This window comes from Ovis aries, chromosome 5 (genome assembly GCF_016772045.2).
Source record: "Ovis aries strain OAR_USU_Benz2616 breed Rambouillet chromosome 5, ARS-UI_Ramb_v3.0, whole genome shotgun sequence".
Taxonomy (NCBI): domain Eukaryota; kingdom Metazoa; phylum Chordata; class Mammalia; order Artiodactyla; family Bovidae; genus Ovis; species Ovis aries.
Window position 1 is genome coordinate 13,807,218 of NC_056058.1, and position 22,689 is coordinate 13,829,906.

Genomic DNA, 22,689 nt, shown 5'->3' on the forward strand with positions numbered 1-22,689 from the left:
TGCCCTCAATCTTTCCCAGCATCAGGGTCTTTTCCAATGACTCTTCACATCAGGTGGCCAAAGGAATGGAGATTCAGCTTCAGCATCGGTCCTTCCAATGAATACTCAGGGTTGGATGGGACATGACAGAAGGCAACCGTCTGGTCATGTGCCGTGGTGGGCATGTCCCTCCTCCTTTTTCTTAGGAGGGGAAAGGTGGAGGCTCCCGATTGCCCAGCGCCCAGCACACCCGGAAGCCACGATGCCCACCCCACCCCACCTCTGCTTCCCAGACCCACAGACCAGTTCACTCCTGAGATTCCAGTGGCCACCAGAACTAGGATTCAGGAAGGGAGGCAGCCAGGATGCAAAATTTGAGAGGAACTCTTGCTTTGGGCCATGCCAGAGCAGAGTCACCCCCAGAGAGTGAGCGCCTCCTTAAATTTTACACCCTGGGTGTCTTGCCAGCTTCCTTATTATTTAAGAAAGAGTTGTTACTAGAATGTGTTGAATATTTAATTCTCCATTGTTAGCTACTGTTAGTAAGCTGTGCTGAATTTCCTCAATCATTTATCTTTTGGTGACATCTCTGATCATTTCCTTAGGATGAATTTCTAGAGCCACCATCGCTGGCTGAAACAGTAAAAGCTTTTTTTTTTTTTTTTTTGGATATATGTTATTAAAGGACTGTGGTTTAGGACTCACCCATCACGAAAAATAACACCCATGTGTCTGCACTCTTGGACAACACTGTGTGTAATTAAATAACAGAAACAAGCAAAACACTTGCCAATTTGATAAGTTAAAAATTCTGTTTCATTTTGATCTGCTTTTTTTTTTTTTTTTCCCCTTTCGGTGCGGTTTTGAGTGAAGTTGGTCATTTTTTTCCCTTATGTTTTCTATTTTTCTATTTCTTTTAGAATTGGCTATTTATATCCCTTGCTTATTTTTGTGTGAGGACATATATCTTTTACTCATAGGAGACATAGATACATACTCATTTTGTATTAAAGATATGAACTCTTTGTCAATGAGGTCACAAATATTTCCCCCATTTTGATAATTTCCTTTGAATTCTGTTCATGGTTTCCCTCTAAATCCTTGAAAAATCTGTGTTAGCAATGTCTTTGTTATTGATGAAGCCCTTGGAACATACCTGAGTTTACGCTAAGAGATAAGATAGTTCGAGATGGGGGCTGGTCACTGGAAGACCATGTGTGTGATTAGAGGGGTTGGACTTTCAGCCTGGCCTCCAGACAGGGGAGGGGGTTTGGAGATGGAGTTCAGTCACCTGGTTAATAACTTGATCAATCTCACCGATCTAATGAAACCCCCAAAACAACTCTGTTCACCAAGGCTCAGAGAAGCTTCCTGGCTGGTGGGCACATTGATATGCCAGGATGGTGCTGTGATGTGTCCTGATTCCACGGAGAGAAGACACAGGAGCCATGTCTTCCAGTCCCCTCTTGGCCCCCGCCCTGTGTGGCTCTTTATCTGAGTGGTCCTGACTTACATCTTTTATAATAAAGCCCACTGTCCCACGGCATTTTCCTGAGTTCTATGAGCCATTAGGTTGTTGTTTGGTCATTTAGTCCTGTCTGACTCTTTACGACCCCATGGACCGCCAGGCTTCCTTGTCCTCCACTGTCTCCTGGAGTTTGCTGAAACTCATGCCCATTGAGTTGATGATGCCATCCAATCATCTCATCCTCTGTTGTCTCCTTCTACTCCTGCCCTCAATCTTTCCCAAAATCAGAGTCTTCTCTAGCAAGTAACTAAATCTGAGGGGGTTGTGATAACCCCCAGATTTGTAGCCAACCAGTCACAAGTGCAGGTGGCCTGGAGAACCCTCAAGCTTGCATCTGGCATCTGAGGTGAGGGTAGTTCTGGTGGGAACCATGCTCTTTAACTTGACCAGAACCAGCCCAGCAAGAATCCCTTTCCACTTTCCACAGTCTCACCAACCCTGGTAGATGAAAATCCAGCCAACTAAGCAGAAGCTCTATCTGCCCCCCTCCCACCCAAGTTTCCACTCCTCCTGGTCTAGAATTGCCCCTCCTTCTAAGCGTCTGGGTTCCTACACCCACTGGTCTGTCCCCTCTTACACATTCTTCCAGGTTTCAGCCAAGATGTCCCCGCCTCCGGGAAGCACTCCCTGACCAGCTCAGCTCTCCCCATCTCTCCCTATTCTACTATCCACAGTGTGTCCAGCTCGCTCACTGGCAGCCCTTCCTGCCAGCACGCCCAAGGCTGAGTAGATAAGCTCCCACATATTCCCTTGGAGGACATGGCCCATCTGAAGACAAAGATGGAGACCCCAATAACAGGAGCTAATGTGCTTATCACACGTGCCCTGTGCCAGCCACTTGACATTCATGTCACTGAAGCCTCCCTTCACCTCCAGTGGTGGTCCTAGTATTATACCCATAGTCAGATGAGAAAGCATGGGTTTAGAGAGGGCAAGCATCTTGCCCTGGTCACACAGCAGCAGCTGGTGGACCCCGAGGTCAAGTCAGAGGCAGTACCCACAGCCTCCAGGCTTTCCCAAACATCCTCTGAAACGCCCTGCTAGGCCCAGCACCAAGCACAGACTCTACCAGTCGAAGGGGCCGTGCAGACTTACAATAGTCTGTCACGTAGAAGTAGGTGGCTTCCGTCCAAGACCCATTGCCTGCCAGGGAGGTAGCCCGAACTCGCACGCTGTAATTCCCAGGCAGCAGCCCGCGCAGCCGGCAGCCGCGCTCCACAGCATAATGCCGGCGGGAGACGCAGAGGTGCAGCTCCTGAAAGACAAAGATCCCACTCAGAAATAACATGGAGGGAGTGAGGCATAAACACTGCAACATGTGAGCGACTTTGAGCCTCGTGGAATTCCCCAACCGTAGCTCTATGGATAAGGCACAGATAGAGAGGTTAATGGGGAGAAGGCAATGGCAACCCGCTCCAGTTCTCTTGCCTGGAAAATCCCATGGATGGAGGAGCCTGGTAGGCTGCAGTCCACGGGGTGGCTAAGAGTCAGGCACAACTGAGTGACTTCACTTTCACTTTTCACTTTCATGCATTGGAGAAGGCAATGGCAACCCACTCCAGTATTCTTGCCTGGAGAATCCTAGGGACAGAGGAGCCTAATGGGCTGCTGTCTATGGGGTAGCACAGAGTCAGACACGACTGAAGCGACTTAGCAGCAGCAGCAGCAGAGAGGTTATTGGGCTTCCCTGGTGGCTCTGAGGGTAAAGAATCCACTTGCAATGCAAGGGACCCAGCTTCGACCCCTGGATCAGGAAGATCCCCTGGAGAAGGGAATGGCAACCCACTCCAGTATTCTTGCCTGGAGAATCCCAGGGACAGAGGAGCCTGGTGGGCTACAGTCCAAGGGGTTGCAAAGAGTTGGACATGACTGAGTGACTTTCACGTTTTCACTTTCAGAGAAGTTATTGTTGTTGATAATAGCCAATATTCCAAAACCATAGCCAAGCATATGGCTTAGATCATGGCACTTAACCATTACAATGTCATGCTTAGCTTAGTTAGAAACAAGGAAAGTGAGGCTTAGAGCAGAGGTCAGTGAACTTTGGCTGTAAAGGGCCAGAGAGTAAATTATTTTTAGCTCCAAGGGGGCCAGGTGGTCACTGTTATCAATTCAATATCAACCTTCAATAGCTCAAAAGCAGTCAGAACCAGATCCTGAAGCTCTAATATCCATAGACAAACAGGTGTGGCTGTGTGCCCACAAGATACGGTGGATGCTGAAAGCTGAACCTCGCAGAAATTTACACATGTGAGATACTAGGGCTTCCCTGGTGGCTCAAACAGTAAAGAATCTGCCTGCAATGCAGGAGACCCAGGTTCAATCCCCAGGTCAGGAAGATCCCCTGGAGAAGGGAATGGCAACCCACTCCAGTATTCTTGCCTGGAGAAACCCATGGACAGAGGAGCCTGGCAGGCTACAGTCTATGGGGTCACAAAGAGTCTGACACAAATGAGCAACTAACACACACACACATACACACACATGAGCTACTATTTTTCTTTTGAATATTTTTCAACTGTTTGAAGATGTAAAAGTGATTCTTAGTTCATGAGCTGTACAAAAACAGGCATTGCATAAGTAGTCTGTCTTCTGCTGCTGGGGGAGTTGAAATGACTTGTCCCAGATCCCATAGCTGGTCATTGGCAGGGCAGCCCTTGGACCCAGAACTGTCTGGCTCCAAAACCACCAACTGTCTGGCTGCCTTGAAACCCCCACGGAATATTTTCACCAGGACTCCAGGAGGGCAGGAAAGAAGGAACTCAGATCTCCTAAATCACCTAAGAACCAAACAGATACATGGACTTAATGTCTTAAGGACAAATTTTAAAACAGCTTCCTTCTCACAATGTAGCCTTTTGATTTACTTATTAAAAGAGTTTGTGTGTGTGTGTGTGTGTGTGTGTGTGTGTGTGTGTGTGTACGCACGCGCATGCACACATTCAGTCCTCTCCAACTCTTTGTGACCCCATGGACTGTAGCCCGTCAGGCTCGTCTCTGCATGGGATTTCCCAGGCAAAAATACTGGAGTGAGTTGCCAATTTCTTCTCCAGGGGATCTAAAAGAGTTGAGATCTACTTAAATGTCTGGAAAGAAGGGTAGAGATAAGTAAGTATACACACCCCAGCAATAAACATGTAAAAAGAAAGAAACCCAGGGCTTATTAGGAGAAGCATAAGGCTCACTGGGAGATATGATCATGAAACCTGTAAGTGTCGGCCAGTTTTAAAACTTTCCAAAACAGCTCCAAGTTCATAGTGCATGCAGGGAACTGGACTGGAAAATTTCAGGAGGGAGTGGGAGGAGGGAGAGAAACGTAAAAACTCCCGTGCTTATCATGTGATAATAACAGCAAGAAAACAGATCAGGCTAGTGGTAGGAGTGGGGAAGTCTAGTCCAAAGGTTCTTCCAAGTCGAATGAGTCACCAAGTGGAAAGGGACAAATAAGCAAATATAGAAACCAAAGGGAGCTGCTATCCGGGGGGAAAGGGAAAATATAGCCTCCAGGGCTGGTCGGGTACCTCGAGGGGTGAGGACAGAGAAGGGAGCCTGATGGAAGGAACTAGAGACACCAAAAAAAGAAAAAAAAACACCAAGAAGCAAGTCTGATGAAGAGTGAAGAAGCCAATTACAGAAAAGTTTGTGCAAACAAGGGGGGAAAAAATGGCTCAAAACTGCAAAAACATGCTGAGGCAAAGATGTTAAGTGTACAGAAACTGAAAATCGATGCTCTTTCCACTGAGATGGTTCCTGGGTCCAGGGTGTCCCAGGATGGGAGGGGAAGTGGTGAGGGGAGAAATGACTGATGCAAAGTTCAAGAAGAGGCAGAATCAAAAACAATGGTGATTTTGGCTGTTCAACTAGCAAATAAGAGGGGAAAAGATGACCTCCCACCAAATGCTGGAGAGAATTTTGTAAACCTGGCAAAATTACATCCCAACAGTACAACTGGTGTAAACAACTTTTTTTTAAACTTTACTTTTTACTTTCTCAAGGGTTTCCCAGGTGGTACAGTGGTAAAGAACCTGCCTGCCAATTCAAGAGTTGCCAGAGTCATGGGTTCAATCCCTGGGTAGGGAAGATTCCCTGTAAGAGGAAATGGCAATCCACTGCAGTATTCTTGCCTGAAAAATCCCATAGACAGAGGAGCCTGGTGGGCTACAGTCCACAGGGTCGCAAAGTCAGACACAACTGAGCAACTGAGCATCCACACACATTATTCAAAGCAATGCTAGACAACTAAAGAAAATGGAAATAAGAGACCAGTTTTGTTCATGAGGAGTTGTTTTTTTTTTCTTTTAAGGTATTACAACCTCTCACTCCTAACTTTCTCTCCAACTCCCTGTTCCCCTAAAGAGCAAATAGGGCTGGTCTGTCTGGGATCAGGGTCAGGCAGAGATTTTGGTGGGGATCGGTGGTAGGGATTCCTACTGGTTATCCTTGGGTTCCAGAAATGAGAGAGGCAGGCCAGCAACGGTGGCTGGGAGAAGTTAGGCTTGGGTCCAGTGCCAATAGGGTAACCCATGTTATATTGGGATACAAGAATTTAGTGTTCAAGCCTGAGAAGTGAAGTGAAAGTCACTCAGTCGTGTCCAACTCTTTGAGACCCCATAGACTATAGAGTCCATGGAATTCTCCAGGTCACAATACTGGAGTGGGTAGCCATTCTCTTCTCCAGGGAATCTTCCCAACCCAGGGATGGAACCCAGGTGTCCCACATTGCAGGCAGATTCTTTATCAGCTGAGCCACCAGGGAAGCCCCACTGGTGACCTTTGGGTTCCAGAAATGAGAGAGGCAGGCCAGCAATGGTGGCTGGGAGAAGGGCTGGATCCAGTGCCAATAGGGTAATACCTGTCCCAGTTTACCCATGTTATATTGGGGTGCGGGACTTTAGTGTTCAAACCTGGGAAATTCCAGGCAAATGAGGCCATAGTAGCAGAGACCTGTCTCCATAGAGACAGAAAGCAGATTAGTGATTGCCAAGGGCTGGAGACATTACTTTGCCAACAAAGGTCCATCTAGTCAAGGCTATGGTTTTTCCTGTGGTCACGTATGGATGTGAGAGTTGGACTGTGAAGAAGGCTGAGCACCAAAGAATTGATGCTTTTGAACTGTGGTGTTGGAGAAGACTCTTGAGAGTCCCTTGGCCTGCAAGGAGATCCAACCAGTCCATTCTAAAGGAGATCAGCCCTGGGTGATCTTTGGAAGGAATGATGCTGAAGCTGAAACTCCAGTACTTTGGCCACCTCATGCAAAGAGTTGACTCATTGGAAAAGACTATGATGCTGGGAGGGATTGGGGGCTCCGGGAGTTGGTGATGGACAGGGAGGCCTGGCGTGCTGAGAGTCATGGGGTCGCGAAGAGTCGGATACGACTGAGCAACTGAACTGATCTGAACTGAAAGGCTGGAGGGAAAGGAAGTAGGAAAGATTGGGGGTTTAACGGCTGGAGGTGGAGGTAGGCTTTCTTTGAGAAGTGATGCAAATGTTCTGGAATTGTGGGGATAGTAGCACAACTCCGTAACTATATTACAAATCACTGCATTGTACTAATACGTGTTCAGTTCAGTTCAGTTCAGTCGCTCAGTTGTGTCCAACTCTTTGCAACCCCATGGACTGCAGCACACCAGGCCTCCCTGTCCATAACCAACTCCCAGAGTTCACTCAAACTCACGTCCACTGAGTCGGTGGTGCCATCCAACCATCTCATCCCTGTCGTCCCCTTTTCCTCCCACCTTCAATCTTTCCCAGCTTCAGGGTCTTTTCAAATGAGTCAGCTCTCTGCATTATTATGTGTTAAGTGGTTGCATTTTACCATGTGTGAAGGTATCTCAATTAAGCTGTTATTTAAAAACCCTTATGCCTAAGCCAATCAGCACACAGCACTGTCCTGGTCATATGACTGGGTGTCATGTGACCTCAGCCTGGCTGGAAATGATGGGACACAGACTCTCTTCTTCCAGGCTTGGTGCTGAGAGAATATGAGGGTTGGAACCTCTAAAATCACAGGACAGCCAGGAGCTACTGGGCTCACTGCAAGGACCCTTGAGACACAAAAGATCCAAAGGAATCTGGATCCAGCTGTGCCTGAACTCCATCAGCTGGTTATGGAAGCTAATAAGCTTCCTTTTTGTCATAAGTTACTTTCGTGGCTGCTGGGGGAAGATGAAGAGTAACCGCTTAGAGAATCTAAAATCCAGAGCTGGAAATTTCAGACTCCTCGTTATACTGGACCATGATCACCCCCAACATAGAAACTTTAAAAGGCTGTATATCCACCAGTTTTATGTATGCATCTTCTATGTATCCATTCTCCAATGGGTGGGCATCTAGTGGCTTGCACTTTTTGTTAGTGATGAAATTCTTATGCATAAAGCTTTGCTACCAACCCAAATCTGAACTATTTCGTTACAACAAATGGGATTAATATATATGGGATGAGATATTAAGTCACCTGTGCACTAGTGGCTCCCTGTGAACCGTGCCTCTCTTTACACACCCCCGAAGGCTCCTCTCCCACACTGATTCTGGGCTCGGCCACTAGCCTCACACTGGCGCATATTTTTCCTTGACAACTGTTTCTCTTGACAACTGTCTGCAGGACATATAAAAACAGGCCAGGGGCCAGTTTGGCCCGTAGATCATAGTTTGCTGATTTTAGTTCTAAATCATCATCAAAGCTGAATATCTGAGCATCCAGAGATGTGGTCCCAGGAGGGATCAACAGATGGAGGTCCATTTGTCATCTCTGGCTTGGGGAAACCGAGCTGTGCCCACCAACCTCTGTTGCATGCGTGCTAAGTCAGTTGTGTCTGACTCTGCGACCCCATGGACTGTAGCCCACCAGGCTCCTTTACCCATGGGATTCTCCAGGCAAGAAATCTGGAGTGGGTTGCCATGCCTTCCTCCAGGGGATCTCCCCGACCCATGGATCTAACCCACCTCTCCTGCAGCTCCTACATTGCAGGCAGATTCTTTACCGCTGAGCCACTGGGGAAGCCAACAACCACTGTTAGGGGTTGGCAAACTAGAGCCCACAGGCTGAATCTGGTCCACTGCTTGATACTGTAAATAAAGTTTTATTGGCAAACGGTGATTCCCATTCATTTTCATTCTGTGTCTGCTTTGAAGTCTATTCAGCTCCCTAAATTTCCATTCTCTCAGCCGTAAAGGGAGACACTCACCAGCAGACTCTACTTTGTAGGGTCACCGTGAGGTATAAATGGATCACTGCAAAGGGCTCAATTGATGGCAGGGTACACCCTCTGGGTAGGCTCAGGGAGGTGACCTGACATCTGTCTGAAGTCATCCAGTAAATGGGAGAAGTGGCCCCAATCAATCCAGGCCTCAACAGTGCCTTTCTGGGCTGTGTGCATGCTCAGTCGCTCAGTCATGTCTGGCTCTTTGCAACCCCATGGACTGTAGCCTGCCAGACTCCTCTGTCCATGGGATTCTCCAGGCAAGAATCCCGGAGTGGGTTACCATGTCCTCCTCCGGGGAAGCCTTCCAGACCCAGGGATCAAGCCTGCATCTCCTGTGTCTTCTACATCGGCAGGAGGATTCTTTACCACGGAGCCACAAGGCAGACAACAAGCCATGTCAGAGGATAGAGACTTGCCCCACAGTGGTTACTAGCTTAGAACGGGGGCCAGCAAAGCCAGCCTGCTTGGTGCCTGTTTTTGCAAATAAAGTTTTAATGGCATACAACCATACCTCTTCGTTCACATATTATCTACACGTGGCTTTCACAACACAAAGGCAGAATTGAGTAGCTGCAGACACCATCTGACCACAAAGCCAAACATGTTTTGGATCTGGACCCTTACAGAAAGAATTGCCAACCCCGGGATTACAACATCAGATAGCCCTGGGTTCAAATCCTGATTCTATTCTTATAAACCTTGGACGCAATTTAAATTCTGGATGCCTCAGTCAGTACCAAGCTCACTGGATTTTCTGAGGATTTATTGTACTTCATTGATCCCAAGAAACATATTATTCCTACATTTGACATTTCTGAAATCTGAATGCATCTTACAGTTAGAATGGGCAGCACCTTTTTCTTTCTGAGCAGTCTGTGAGAATAACAGGGCTTCTTATCACATGTTAGATGTGGTAAAACTGGATAAATGAGATATCATGTACAAAGCATTTAGCATGCATGGGGCATACAGTCCTGGGGAGAGTTTAGCTACAATAAGATGTTGGACCTGATCTATCTCCCTGGAAAGTCATATATCAAGGCTTTGAGCCTTCATGACAAAGTGTCTAATGAGAGAAGCACAGGAGCCAGAATTCACGAAAAGGAAGGAGGTACCAATAACAGCCTTGAACGCACATCCCCAGGCATCAGGGATCTTACCTCCTCGCCATATCGTCGGTAACTCACTTCATACAGCACAATCAGACCGTTGGGTTCCTTGGGCTCCTGCCACATCAAGTGAACGACGTTGTTCTCGAAGATTTCATGGGTCACGGGGCCGACAATATCATCTGCCTTGGCTGTAAGGAGCAGTGATTAGTGTTGGGGACTCGATCCCTGGATCAAACCCCACCTCCACCACTGAGCAGCTGAGTGACTTTAAATTGGTTGTGTAACTGTGTTCCATTTCCCTTACTGGAGACTGGACATTCTCATGGAATTCTTTACATATTTATTTCTATCTATCCATCTATCTATCTATTTACGTATCTATTGATCTATCATACATACTGTTGGTTAGGTTTCTCTGGAGAACCCTAATATACTATATATATATATATACATATATATATATATATATATATATATACATACACACACACTATATGTTTGTATTTCTTAATTCACTTTATTTTTCTTATGACTCACATACAGAAAAAGAGTCAGACACAACTTAGCAACTAAATAACAACTAGAAAGATGATTATAGTTAGCAGTGTATGTGTGTGACTCTTTTGCGACCCCATGAACTGTAGCCCACCAGGCTCCTCTGTCCATGGAATTCTCCAGGCAAGAATACTGGAGTGGGTTGCCAGTCCCTTCTTCAGGGGATCTTCCCAACCCAGGGATCAAACCCAGGTCTCCTGAACTGCAAGCAGATTCTTTACTGTCTGAGCCACCAGGGAAGCACAAAGTTAATAATGCTGTGTTTTATACTTGAAAGTTGCTAAGAGAGTAGATCCGAAATTTTCTCACCACAAACAAGAAGTGGTAATTTTGTGCCCTGATGGAGATGTTAGCTAATGCTATTGTGGTAAAGATTTTGCAATGTATAATGGAGCGAACCAACACATTGTACACCTGAAATTTACAAAATGTATTATGTCCACTGCATCTCAGGGGAAAATGAAAAACGATGAAGGCAAGTAAAGTCTCACGTATGCTGCCTGGAGAGTGGAGAGCTTCCTTGGTTAGCCTGTGTCTCTTGGCTCTGTGATGAGTCGACCTACCTTCAGGCATGGTCCTGGCGCTGACATAGGCAGCCACGCTACACCTCTCCTCGGGGGAATCTTGGTTGCAAGCCTGAAGCTCAATGCGATACCCAGTAAAGTGACGCAGGCCGGAGATGACCAGCGACTCCTTGTTCACCACTTTCTCGAAGGGTCTGTGCTCCTCTGAGCTTGTGGGTGTGCTGGTGGAGGAGCTATTGGGGAACCCCAGAACAGTGGGCACGGCTGCTGTCACATTCCCCACGTCACCAAGGGCTCTGCGTTTCCTCGAAGGCCTGTCATGACAGGAGGACACACCTGGTCACACAATCACCATCTTTGAGAAAATGCTACTGGAGAATAAAAGGTTTAAAACCAAAGACTGAGATGCAGTGAGATTCAAGGGGAGGAGCATGTAGATTACAATGTAAATTTCCAGCAATTATAACCCAGAGTTGCTTTTAAAGAAGATGCCCTCCTAGGCATCACGTCAGGCAAGCCCACCCCAAGAGAGGAGTGGGGAGGCTCTGGGACCACCAATATTCCCCTGAACATGCTTAATTTCAGATTTTCATTTTGCAGATGAATAGTCCAGCCAGAATCAGTGTCAAAAATGAGATGCCAAAAGTGTGTAAGAGTCTAGCCCTGCCAAATGATTCAAGCTACTTGACACCATCACCAGTTTAACCAGGAGAAATACATCTTCTTATTCTTAGGACCCTTTAGGACAATGGCATAATCTAAGTGATTAAACTTCAATCCTTGGTTAAAAACATATCTCAACACTCAGGTTACTAAGGGTAACTCCCAAAATTGTCTATGAGGTCGGCACATTTTCTCCCCTTTAAAAGATATACGAAGAAAAATGTTAATAGCCTAAAAAATTTTAAATCCAAAAAGAAAGGTATAAAGAAAATTTGAATTCCTTAGCATTCCACTGACTGCTATGTCCGTTGGGCAATTATTTTTTCTGTGAATGTTAACATATGGGTAATAATGGGGGAATCAAGCTAGTTCTATAGTCCACTTGGCTCACTTGTATTAGAAGCAATCTCAAATATTTTCCTGAAAACATAATGTCTCAAATAGGATGGAATTTACTTTTTTTTTCTTCTTCTTCAACTTGAAGATATTCCCTCCTTGTTATGAAAGTGCCACATGCTCATTGCAGAAAACTTGGAAACCTGTAGAATATTCCATTTAATGCAAGAACCATAATTTACTTAGTCATCCTCCAACTTTTAAAATATAACCATATTCCCAATTTTTTTGCTATTATAAATATTACTGTGATCATTGTCCAAGTGTCTCATTAGTTCCTAAAAGTAGGTTCTAAGAAATTATTAGGTTATGCCTCTTCATACCTATGGCTAAATTGCTACCCTCCAGACCCTTTAAACTGACTTGTGGTCACACGCATAAAGGGGATTCCCAGGTGGCAATAGTGGTAAAAAAAAAAAAAAAAAACCACAAACCTGCCTGTCAATGCAGGAGATGAGATGCAGGTTCGATCCCTGAGTCGGGAAGATCCCTCAGAGGAGGGCATGGCAACCGATCCCAGTATTCTTGCCTGGAGAATCCCATGGACAGAGGGGATTGGCAGGCTACAGTCCATAGGATCCCAAAGAGTTAGACATGACTGAAGCAGCTTAGCACACAGATATATCTGCTGCCTATTTGTTTATTTATATTGTACCTACTTTCTGAAACTCTTATTCTAAGAGTTTTGGGGTTGATTTTCTCAGGTTTTCAAGGAATACTCTTGGATAAAGGGTCAGTAAACTTATCACATAAATGCTAGATAGTAAATATTTGGGGTTTTGCCAGACGTGTGTTTTTTGTCACAGCTGTTCAACTTGCAATGGCTTTCAAGCCATGGCAGCTTGAAAACAGCCAGAGACACGATGTACACAAGTGGGCGTGGCTACATTCCAATAAAACTTGTTGACAAAAACAGGCAGTCTGTCTACTCTTGCATCAGGATACCTGAAAATGTCAATGCTTTTGTTTCCCACTGGAGAAGGAAATGGCAACCCACCTCAGTACTCTTGCCTGGAGAATCCCATGGATGGAGGAGCCTGGTGGGCTGCAGTCCACGGGGTTGCAAAGAGTCAGACATGACTGAGCGGCTTCACTTTCACTTTCACTTTGTTTCCCACAAAACATTCCTTTCAATCGATTCCAATTCTCATTTCTGTGTTACTGCGTTGGCTGCTGTTACTGCTGCTAAGTCGCTTCAGTCGTGTCCGACTCTGTGTGACCCCATAGATGGCAGCCCACCAGGCTCCCTTGTTCCTGGGATTCTCCAGGCAAGAACACTGGAGTGGGTTGCCATTTCCTTCTCCAATGCAGGAAAGTGAAAAGTGAAAGTGAAGTCGCTCAGTCATGTCCAACTCTTAGCGACCCCATGGACTACAGCCCACCAGGCTCCTCCATCCATGGGATTTTCCAGGCAAAAGTACTGGAGTGGGTTGCCACTGCCTTCTAGATACTCGGAGAATTGTTAATTAGTTATGATGAGATTGGCTTCCTTCCAAAGTAAACAGGAATAGTTTTAAGAAAAATATTACTTTGGATGTTGGTTTCATCTAAATAATATTTATCTTGTTGCAGAAGTTTTCTAGTCCTAGCTTTACAAAAGGCCTCTCCCCCAACCGCCTTTCTTTAAGTACAGTTCAGTTCAGTCACTCAGTCATGTCTGGCTCTTTGAGACCCCATGGACTGCAGCACGGCAGGCTTTCCCGTCCATCACCAACGCCTGGAGCTTACTCAAACTCAATGGTCAGTGATACCACCAAACCATCTCATCCTCTGTCGTCCCCTTCTCCTCCTGCCCTCAATCTTTCCCAGCATCAGGGTCTTTTCCAATGAGTCTACTCTTTGCAACAGGCGGCCAAAGTACTGGAGCTTCAGCTTTCGCATCAGTGCTTCCAATGAATAGTCAGGGTTGACTTCCTTTAGAATGGCCTGGTTGGATCTCCTTGCAGTCCAAGGGACTCTCAAGAGTCTTCTCCAACACCACAGTTCAAAGGCATCAATTCTTCGGTGCTAAGCTTTCTTTATAGTCCAACTCTTACATCCATGAATGACTACTGGAAAAACCATAGCTTTGACTAGACGGACCTTTGTGGGCAAAGCAATGTCTCTGCTTTTTAATATGCTGTCTAGGTTGGTCATAGCTTTTCTTTCAAGGAGCAAGCATCTTTTAATTTCATGACTGCAGTCACCATCGGCAGTGATTTTGGAGCCCCCAAAATAAAGTCTCTCACTGTTTCCATTGTTTCCCCATCTATTTGCCATGAAGTGATGGGACCAGATGCCATGATCTTAGTTTTCTGAATGTTGAGTTTTAAGCCAACTTTTTCACTCTCCTCTTTCACTTTCATCAAGAGGCTCTTTAGTTCTTCTTCACTTTCTGCCATAAGGGTGGTGTCATCTGCATATCTAAGGTTATTGATATTTCTCCCGGCAATCTTGATTCCAGCTTCTTTAGGTCAGTAATTTAAAAAATCTTAGTTCCCCAGCCAGGGATTGAAGCCACATCACCTGCAGCAGAAGCGCAGGATCGTAACCACTGGACACCCAGGGAAACCCCCCCCCCCGTAATTTTTAATAAATGTTATTTAATGAGATTATTATGACTTTCCTTATTGAATCTCTTGATGAATTAGATTCTACTATCAGAACACCTGATCTTGAACCATCCTTGAACTTATGAGATTGATGGTATTGCCAGCACAGTGCTTTGTTTAGGACATTTGGATCTAAAATCCCATATTAGTTGGTCCTGGGGTTTTCTTTCAATGTAGAATCTTCATCAGGTTCTGCTAAGAGATGTTGTTTTACAAAGTGAATTGGGAAGATTTCCATATATTTCTATGTTCTGAAAAAGTTTCTGAAAATAGTTTCTCTTTGAGAGTGTGAAAGAACGCATCCATAAAACTCTCCAAACCTGGGGCCTTTTTGTGAAGAAATTCACTGACACTTTTTTTTCCAGTCTTTTCCCAAGGTCATTAGGATAGTTAATCTTTCTGCTGCTTCCTGAATTAGCTTAGACAAGTTAAAATTTTCACCTCTCTGAAAGTTTCAAATTGAAGGGCTCATGGTTATCCAGAGAATTTACCACAAATTTAGTGATATTAATTTTCCCTCCCTCCCTAACACATGATATTTTACATTTTATAGTTTTTTCTTAATTTACAAAAAATCATTTAAGTCTACTGATTTACAACAAAGTCCAGGTTTGGCAGTCTTCTACGAGTGAAGGGATGTGGCGGTCATGTCCCTGATATTTTCCAAATGGATCTTTTTTTTTTTTTTGGCTGCACCATGCAGCATGCATGGGATCCTAGCTCCGAGATCAGGGATCAAACCCAGGTCTCCCTGCATTGGAAGCATGGAATCTTAACCACTAGACCACCAAGGAAGTCCCTCCACATGGATTTTAATGAAAATCTCCCTTTCAACTTCCACCCAATAGAAGCCTAAGTGATCCGCTTTTAATCACCAGGAAGTAGAGCTTTCTGTTCGAGCTCTTGAAGTTTCCCTTTAGCTTTTGTTGCGCTGTCATCAGCAAACACAAACGTTACTTTGGGGGTACTCACTAAGATTTTCTTTGTGGTCCTTTTGTCTGAAAAGACCATTGACTTTCCTGAATGGAAACCAAAGCTAGTAAGCCAAAGCTACACCCATGCTGGCAAGATTCAAAACATTTCTATACAAGCACAGACGAGCCTTCCAGAAACGATGGAGACCCCAGGGTCTCATGAATAACTGCTGAAAATTGATTATCTAATCAAAAAGAAACATAAATGGCCTCTAACAGGCCAAATATGCATACACCAAAAGGATTATATCCAATAGGACAAGACCACCACGTGGTCCCAGAAGATCCCCATGATTGGATCAAGGACTCACATTTCTAGATCTTTGTGTGTGGGTGTGTGTGGGTGTGTGCCTTGAACGCTCAGGCGTGTCTGATTCTTCAGACCCGTTGGAATTCTAGCCCTCCAGGCTCCAGTCTGTGGGATTTTCCAGGCAAGAATACCAGAGTGGGTTGCTATTTCCTCCTGCAGGGGATCTTCCTCTCCCAGGAATGGAACCCTCACCTCCTGTCTCCCGCATTGCGGGTGGATTCTTTAGCTGCTGAGCCATTGTGCTACAGTCGTGTCTGACTCTTTGCAACTCCATCAACTGTGGCCTGCCAGGCTCATCTGTCCACGGGATTTTCCAGGCAAGAATACTGGAGTGGGTTGCCATTTCTTGCGCCAAGGGATCTTCCTCACCCAGGGATCGAACCTGGGTCTCCTGCATCGCAGGCGGATTCTTTACCATCTGAGCCATCAGGGAAGCCCAGATCTTTCTTTACTACAGATTATATTCCAAATGGCCACTAGAGGGCAGACGGGAACCGAACATTCCTGAAAATAAATAAACCCTCCCTTGGAAGAATAAAGTCGTTCCTCGTACCTCTCTTACCCTGCCTTTCCAGTCTCTAGTCCTGTTCTTCCCAAGAGTCCAGGATTTTTTCCACCGACTTCCCTTTCGCCACGTTCTCTCGGCCTGTCCTCTCCTCCAGGACACCCCCCCATCCTTCAGTCCTTCTCTCTCTCTTTTTTTTTTTTTTAATTGAGGCGTACTGTAGTCACTCAGCTGTGTCTGATCCTTTGCAACTCCTTGAACTGTGGCCCAGCAGGCTCCTCGGTCCATGGGATTCTCCAGGCAAGAATACTGGAGTGGGTAGCCATTCCCTTTTCCAGGGGATCTTCCTATCTCAGGGATCGAGCCCAGGTCTCCCGCACTATGGGCAGAGTCTTTACAGTCGGAGCTACCAGGGAAGGCCATAAATCCTGGAGTGGGTAGCCTATCCCTTCTCCAGCGGAATCTTCCCGACCCAGTAATCGAACCCGGGATCTTCTGCATTGCAGGCGGATTCTTTACCATCTGAGCCACCAGGGTTTCCTCACATTGAAGCATAGCTGACTCTCTAAGACACACGTCAAAGGGGAGCATCCCTGACTGTCCTCGGCGGATGCAGGGACGCAGCACACCTGTGCTCAGGCCTGCCGCCATCCCGCACTAGTCACCCCAGATAAAAACGTTCCACTCCCGGATCAGCTTTCTCCACTACCTGCTGCTAAGTGGTTTCGACTGGCTGAGTGCCCATCGCAGTTCTGCACAAACGGTAGGCTTGATAAATAAATGTGTCACGGCATGGAGGAAAAATGGGCAGCATCTTGGAAGCGCCCTAGGAAGTACACCCTCGAGTCTATGTTTTAGTAAGAGTGTGTTAGTTAGGATATTTCTACTTCCCCACAATCATGCCCAGGTTCCATTTCAGGGTGAAGGCGTTTAAAGTGTGAATTTGTGAAGCGCCCCCTTTCGGCAGAACAGCGCGATTCATGCATCAAACCACAGAAGGCCCCCGGGGATCTCAAAGGGGCTCAACATGCTTCCTGCCCCGCGGGCCCACTGGCCCTGCACTGTGCAGCCACCAGGGGCCACACGGACGTCCCACAGGTGAGTCGTACCTAGCGTCCTCGGCAACAGGGCCTGAAGATGATTTTCTGTGAAAACAAAACCAGCCGCTTTGAGGACAGACAGAATTTCTTCAGACAGACCTCTTGCTTCTGACACTGTGCCAGCAGCCCAAGGGCGCTAGCCCCAGACCATGGGCCACTTGTTCCCATCACTTGAACCACATCTTCCCCAGCAGGTGTGTAGGACAGAGCTAGCAGTTGGGAGGAGGGAGTCAAGAAAACATCCCCGAGACCTGGTCATCTGGGGTTCCCATGAGATGTCAAACGTAACACTACTTTTTTCTTTGGGGTCATGCCATGGCTTCCCCTGTGGCTCAGTGCTAAAGAATCCATCTACAATGCAGGAGATGCAGGTTCGATCCCTGGGTGAGGAAGATCCCCTGGAGGAGGGCACGGCAACCCACTCCAGTACTCTAGCCTGGAGAATCCCCTGGACAGAAGAGCCTGCTGGGCTACAGTCCATGGGGTCGCAAAGGGTCGGACACGACTGAAGTGACTGCACACAAGCATGCAGCAAGTGGGATCTTCCCTGACCAGGGACTGAACTCGTGTTCCCTGTATTGGAAGCGTAGAGTCTTAATCACTGGGCCACCAGGGAAGCCCAGACTAGTTTTAAACCTTATGACTGACTGGGCCACTATCCTCAGGTCTGGTGGACTTTTAATGGGTGAAACAATCACTGCCTCCACGCCTGGCCTGTGCCATTTAGTGCCCTTTTGGACTCAGGGTCAGGTAAGAATGCAAGAAAGAGAGAAGAAACGTTATATACGGACAGTTCTAATGAAGCCTCTAGCAGGAGCAATGCTAAGCCTCTGAAGAGACCCACTTTCAAATCTTGTTTTATCTCACTGCAACCTCTGGGCGCGGAAGGTTGATCCACTTTGGAAATGACCAGTTGTATTGAACACTTCTGGGCAGCCATCTGGTGAAGTCTGTTAGTGGGAAGGGTCAAGAGTGGAGAGGGTGGGGGCAACTGAAAGCTCCCAGCACATTTGCTTTGTAAACCTGGGCAGAGTTGGGGCGGGGGCAGGGGGGTGGTGGGGGGGAAGGCTTTGGACCCATAAAAGGGAGTTGGCAAGTGCTTCAGTGGGTTACCAGAAGGACTCAAGAACTTATTAAGATGCAGACAGTGCTACGGCCATCTAGTGGGTGGAGGCCTGGGATGCAGTTCAACATCCTACCCTGCATAGGATGGTCCCACCCCAGAGAATGAGCTGGCTCCAAATGTCAGCAGCACCAAGGCTGAGAATCCCTGTGAGACTCATGTAATCTCACAGCCATAAAATATATGAACCATTTTTCTCTCCATTCCTCAGATGGATAAACTGAGGCACCAAGAGAGGTAGAACAACCTGTGACCCACAGAAACTTGCCTTCTACCCAAGTGTCTCAGCTTGCGGGAAGGATAAAGAGGTATGAAAAAACCAAGAGTTTTTTTACTGCAGACCCTCTGTTTACTTCCCCTTCACTCACTAAAGGAAACATATTTAAATAGTGAAGTCTCTGGGGTTTTGACGAGGCCATGGAAAGTTCTGGAAGGGTGAGAAGTTTCCTTAGATTAAAAAAAGGGAATGCACTGAGCTTGAGACTCAGCCATAAATCAAGCATTGGGCTGGGCATGCAGCTCTCTACCATCTAATCTAATAATTGAATTTATTATCTATAATCAATCAATTAGCTAATAATCAATCATCGATAATCTAATGGAATTCATCAGAACTCAGACTGAGACCAGAGGTTGGGTTCATGAGACATCAGAGAGCAAAGGCTGAATTGGGCGGTTCCTCTTCCTGGTAAGGCACTTGTTATAATCTCAAAATCTCTTCCTGCATCCAGGGAAGTGGCTCAGCATGGACTCAGCCTATCCTCTGCGTCTGCCAGCATTTTGTCTTGTTCCCTACAGACCTGAGACCCCAAGCCAATAACAAATCCCGACCTGGGGATGAAAACCACGTTGTGCAGGTAATCTTCAAACGTTTTCCTGAACGAGGACTCCTCCAGCTCCTTGAGGATCTGAGAGTCGGTCTTCGGGCAGGAGCAGCATTCGCCAGCAGACTCCTCATACTCACTCTGGTTGTGCTTCTGGGACCCCTCCGACTCGAACGGTGGAGACCAGGTCCGGGAGGGCAGCTTCAACCCTAGGGAAAGGCAGAGCAGGGCTCAAGTCCCCATCCCACTCCCGCCCCTTACCACCTACACACACATATACACACACACATGCAGAGCAAGGGGGACCTTCTCAAAGTGGCTGGGCACATGGACAGAGCTCAGCAGAGATCTGGGTTCAAGTTCTCCTGGGAAGAATAAGATCCTTCATGAGAGGGTCCTGACAACAGAGAAGGTGCCTGTCAGCACGCAGCAAGACACTGTCGGACACCACAACCCCACAAGGCTGGAGGCCAAAGGTAACTGTGCATGTCCCTGCCCTTGGGGAGCTTAACATTCCAGGGGCTGAGGTGCACGGGAGTGGGAGGAATACACAGTGAACCAAGAAGTGCACATGCTGCGTGTCAGATGGCAGGGGAAAAGGACAGGGGGTCTCCGGGGCGAGTGTCTCAGAGAAAGTGATGCTAAGCCGTCCCCAAGTGAGTAAAAGAATGACCCACGCGCACGTCTTGTGTGTGTATGCTCAGTCATTCAGTCTTGCCCGACTCTTTGTGATGCCATGGACTGTAGCCCGACTGGCTCCTCTACCCACAGGATCTCCCAGGCAAGAACACTGAAGTGGGTCGCCATTGCCTCCTTCAGGGGATCTTCCATCTCCAGCATTGGCAGGCGGGTTCTTTACTGCTGAGCCAGCTGGGAAGCCCATAGAAGATGCAGACTACTCTTTAAAGGCTTAAAACCATGCCCTTGATGCCGGGTGCCTATTTGCGTCTATTGAGCAAGGGAAATTCCATCTCTTCCTCTCCCTTTTAATGGCTCCGGGAGACAATGAGCTCCAAGTATCTTCCTGTGAATGCTGAGTACCCACTCGGAAGCTTTGGAAATCCTTAAACATACTTCTTAACGTTTATTAATAGACACAGAATAGCCTGTGTAGGTTTTAGCTGTTAGAGGGGTTATTGATGGCATTATAGATGGAAAATAAACTTAGGATTTCCTTAGTAAAGGGGGGGGGCGGGCTCCTGATTTTTTTTCTGGGGAGGAAGGGACTTTTGATCAGACACAGACAGGGCTCCTGACCCCTGTCACCCTTTCCGCATGCCACTTGGTGCCCCGTGGGTTTCTGTGACTGTAAGGTACAGTAACACACCTAGTCAAATCCACAGGGACAAAGTGGAAAGGTGGGGAGTGGGGGAGCCAGTGTTTCACAGGGACAGAGTTTCAGTTCGGGGAGATGAGAAAGTTCTGGAGATGATGGTGGCGATGGCTGCACAACAGTGTGAATGTGCTTAATGCCGCTGAGCTGTGCACTTAAAAGTGGTCCAAATGGTCAACTTTACGTTCTGAAAGTTTTACAATTAAAAAAACCATATAGTTGATGAGACTGTACTGTATAATTGAAATATACAATTCAATATCAGAGTAGAAGCTTAAAGTTCTCATTTGAAAAAGGAGGGGACTTCTCTGGTGGCTCAGTGGTAAAGAAACTGCCTGTCAAGGCAGTACATGCAGGTTTGATCTCTGGCCTAGCAAGATTCCACATGCCACAGGGCAGCTAAGCCCGTGCACCGCAACTGCTGAGCCTGTACTCTGGAGCTGGTGCTCTGCAACAAGAGAAACCACCGCAATGAGAAGCCTGTGCACCGCAAAGAAGAGTAGCCTCCATTTGCCGCAACTAGAGGGAAGCCTTTGACTAGCAATGAAGACCCAGCACAGCCAAAACCAAGTAAATAAAGATTTCTTCAAAAAAAAAAATATATATATATATATATATATGTGAAGTGATAGATGTATTAACTAGGTGGGAGGAATTCTTTTCCAATGTGTATGCCCAAAAAGTCATCACAATTTACACACAGTTTTACTTGTCAATTATCTCTCAATAAAACTGAAAAAAAAATAAACCACTTCTGATTCTAAAGGAAACTAGTATGGATCACAGCTAGCAAATTATTTATCTTGTGTGTGTTATCAAGTTTATTTATTTGTGTGTGTACTTGGGTTTTTTCTTTGTGGCAAAATACACATAACACAAAATTTACCGTCTTACTCATTTGTAAGCATCGTGATTCAGTGTCATTAAGTATATTTACATTATTGTGCAACCATCCCCACCATCCATCTCGAGAACTTTCTCATCTTCCCAAACTGAAACTCTGTGCCCGTGAAACTCTGACTCTCCATCCTCTCCTCCACCCTTGGCCCCTACCATCTGCTTCCTGTCTGTATAGATCTGACTCCTCCAGGGACCTCCTGTAAGTGGAATCAGATAATATCTGTCCTTAGTAAGTTTATTTTTTTTAATTCTATAAACTTTGGGCAAAATGACAAATAAAATAATGTCAAATCATCGCCTTCTAATGACAGACTGACTTCCAGAATAAAAGTTGTTGCTCTTAAAAAAAAAAAAAAGAAAGAAAGAAAACACTGCCTGCCCCAATGATGGTGGCAGTTCTAGTTGGTGGTTTCGGTTACTCGAATGCAGGGCCAAGAGTGCACAGCTGAGCCCATGACTTTGCTTGCTCTCGAGTTATATAAAGCATCCGAGGAGATAAATCACGTTTGCAACCCTCTGCTCAGGCGGGGGATGAGGTCACAGGCATACATATAGCACATGATCTTAGAGCTGGGACAGCTCCCGGAGATCATCTGGCCTTCTGCCCCTTTTCCCCAAAAGGAGGCAGCCGGTGACAAGCTGGGTGACTTGCCCAAAGCCCTACATCAGGGAACAGAAAACCTTAGGCTCCCGACCTCAGTCACATGTCATCAGCTGCCCCAAGGTAGGAGGATACCAGTAACTCACAACCTCTAAAGGAAACTAAAGTCAGAGCAGAAAGCAGAGACATCATTTTGATGACAAAGGTCTGTCTAGTCAAAGCTATGGTTTTTCCAGTAGTCATGTATGGATGTGAGAATTGGACTATAAAGAAGGCTGAGCACCGAAGAATTGATGCTTTCGAATTGTGGTGCTGGAGAAAACTCTCGAGGGTCCCTTGGACAGCAAGGAGCGCAAACCAGTTAATTCTTAAGGAAATCAATCCTGAATGTTCACTGGAAGGACTGATGCTGAAGCTGATGCTCCAATACTTTCACCACCTGTTGTGAAGAGACAACTCATTGGAAAAG

At 46.4% G+C, this 22,689-nt stretch overlaps 1 protein-coding gene across 4 annotated transcripts in view; it reads right to left on the reverse strand.

Moving 5' to 3' along the window:
* The window catches only part of INSR (insulin receptor), a 148,142-nt gene that overhangs the window by 19,093 nt on the left and 106,360 nt on the right, over window positions 1-22,689 (reverse strand). For 2 of the 4 annotated variants that reach the window (XM_012177947.4, XM_004008549.5), the window contains exons 10-14: window positions 19,394-19,595; window positions 17,449-17,484; window positions 10,940-11,214; window positions 9,870-10,009; window positions 2,603-2,762 (exon numbers count right to left, since the gene is read on the reverse strand). In XM_012177947.4, the coding sequence (XP_012033337.1) occupies window positions 2,603-2,762; window positions 9,870-10,009; window positions 10,940-11,214; window positions 17,449-17,484; window positions 19,394-19,595 (813 nt within the window). The remainder of the gene's footprint in view (window positions 1-2,602; window positions 2,763-9,869; window positions 10,010-10,939; window positions 11,215-17,448; window positions 17,485-19,393; window positions 19,596-22,689) is intronic. The other 2 variants (XM_012177948.4, XM_004008550.5) reach the window with 1 other exon arrangement.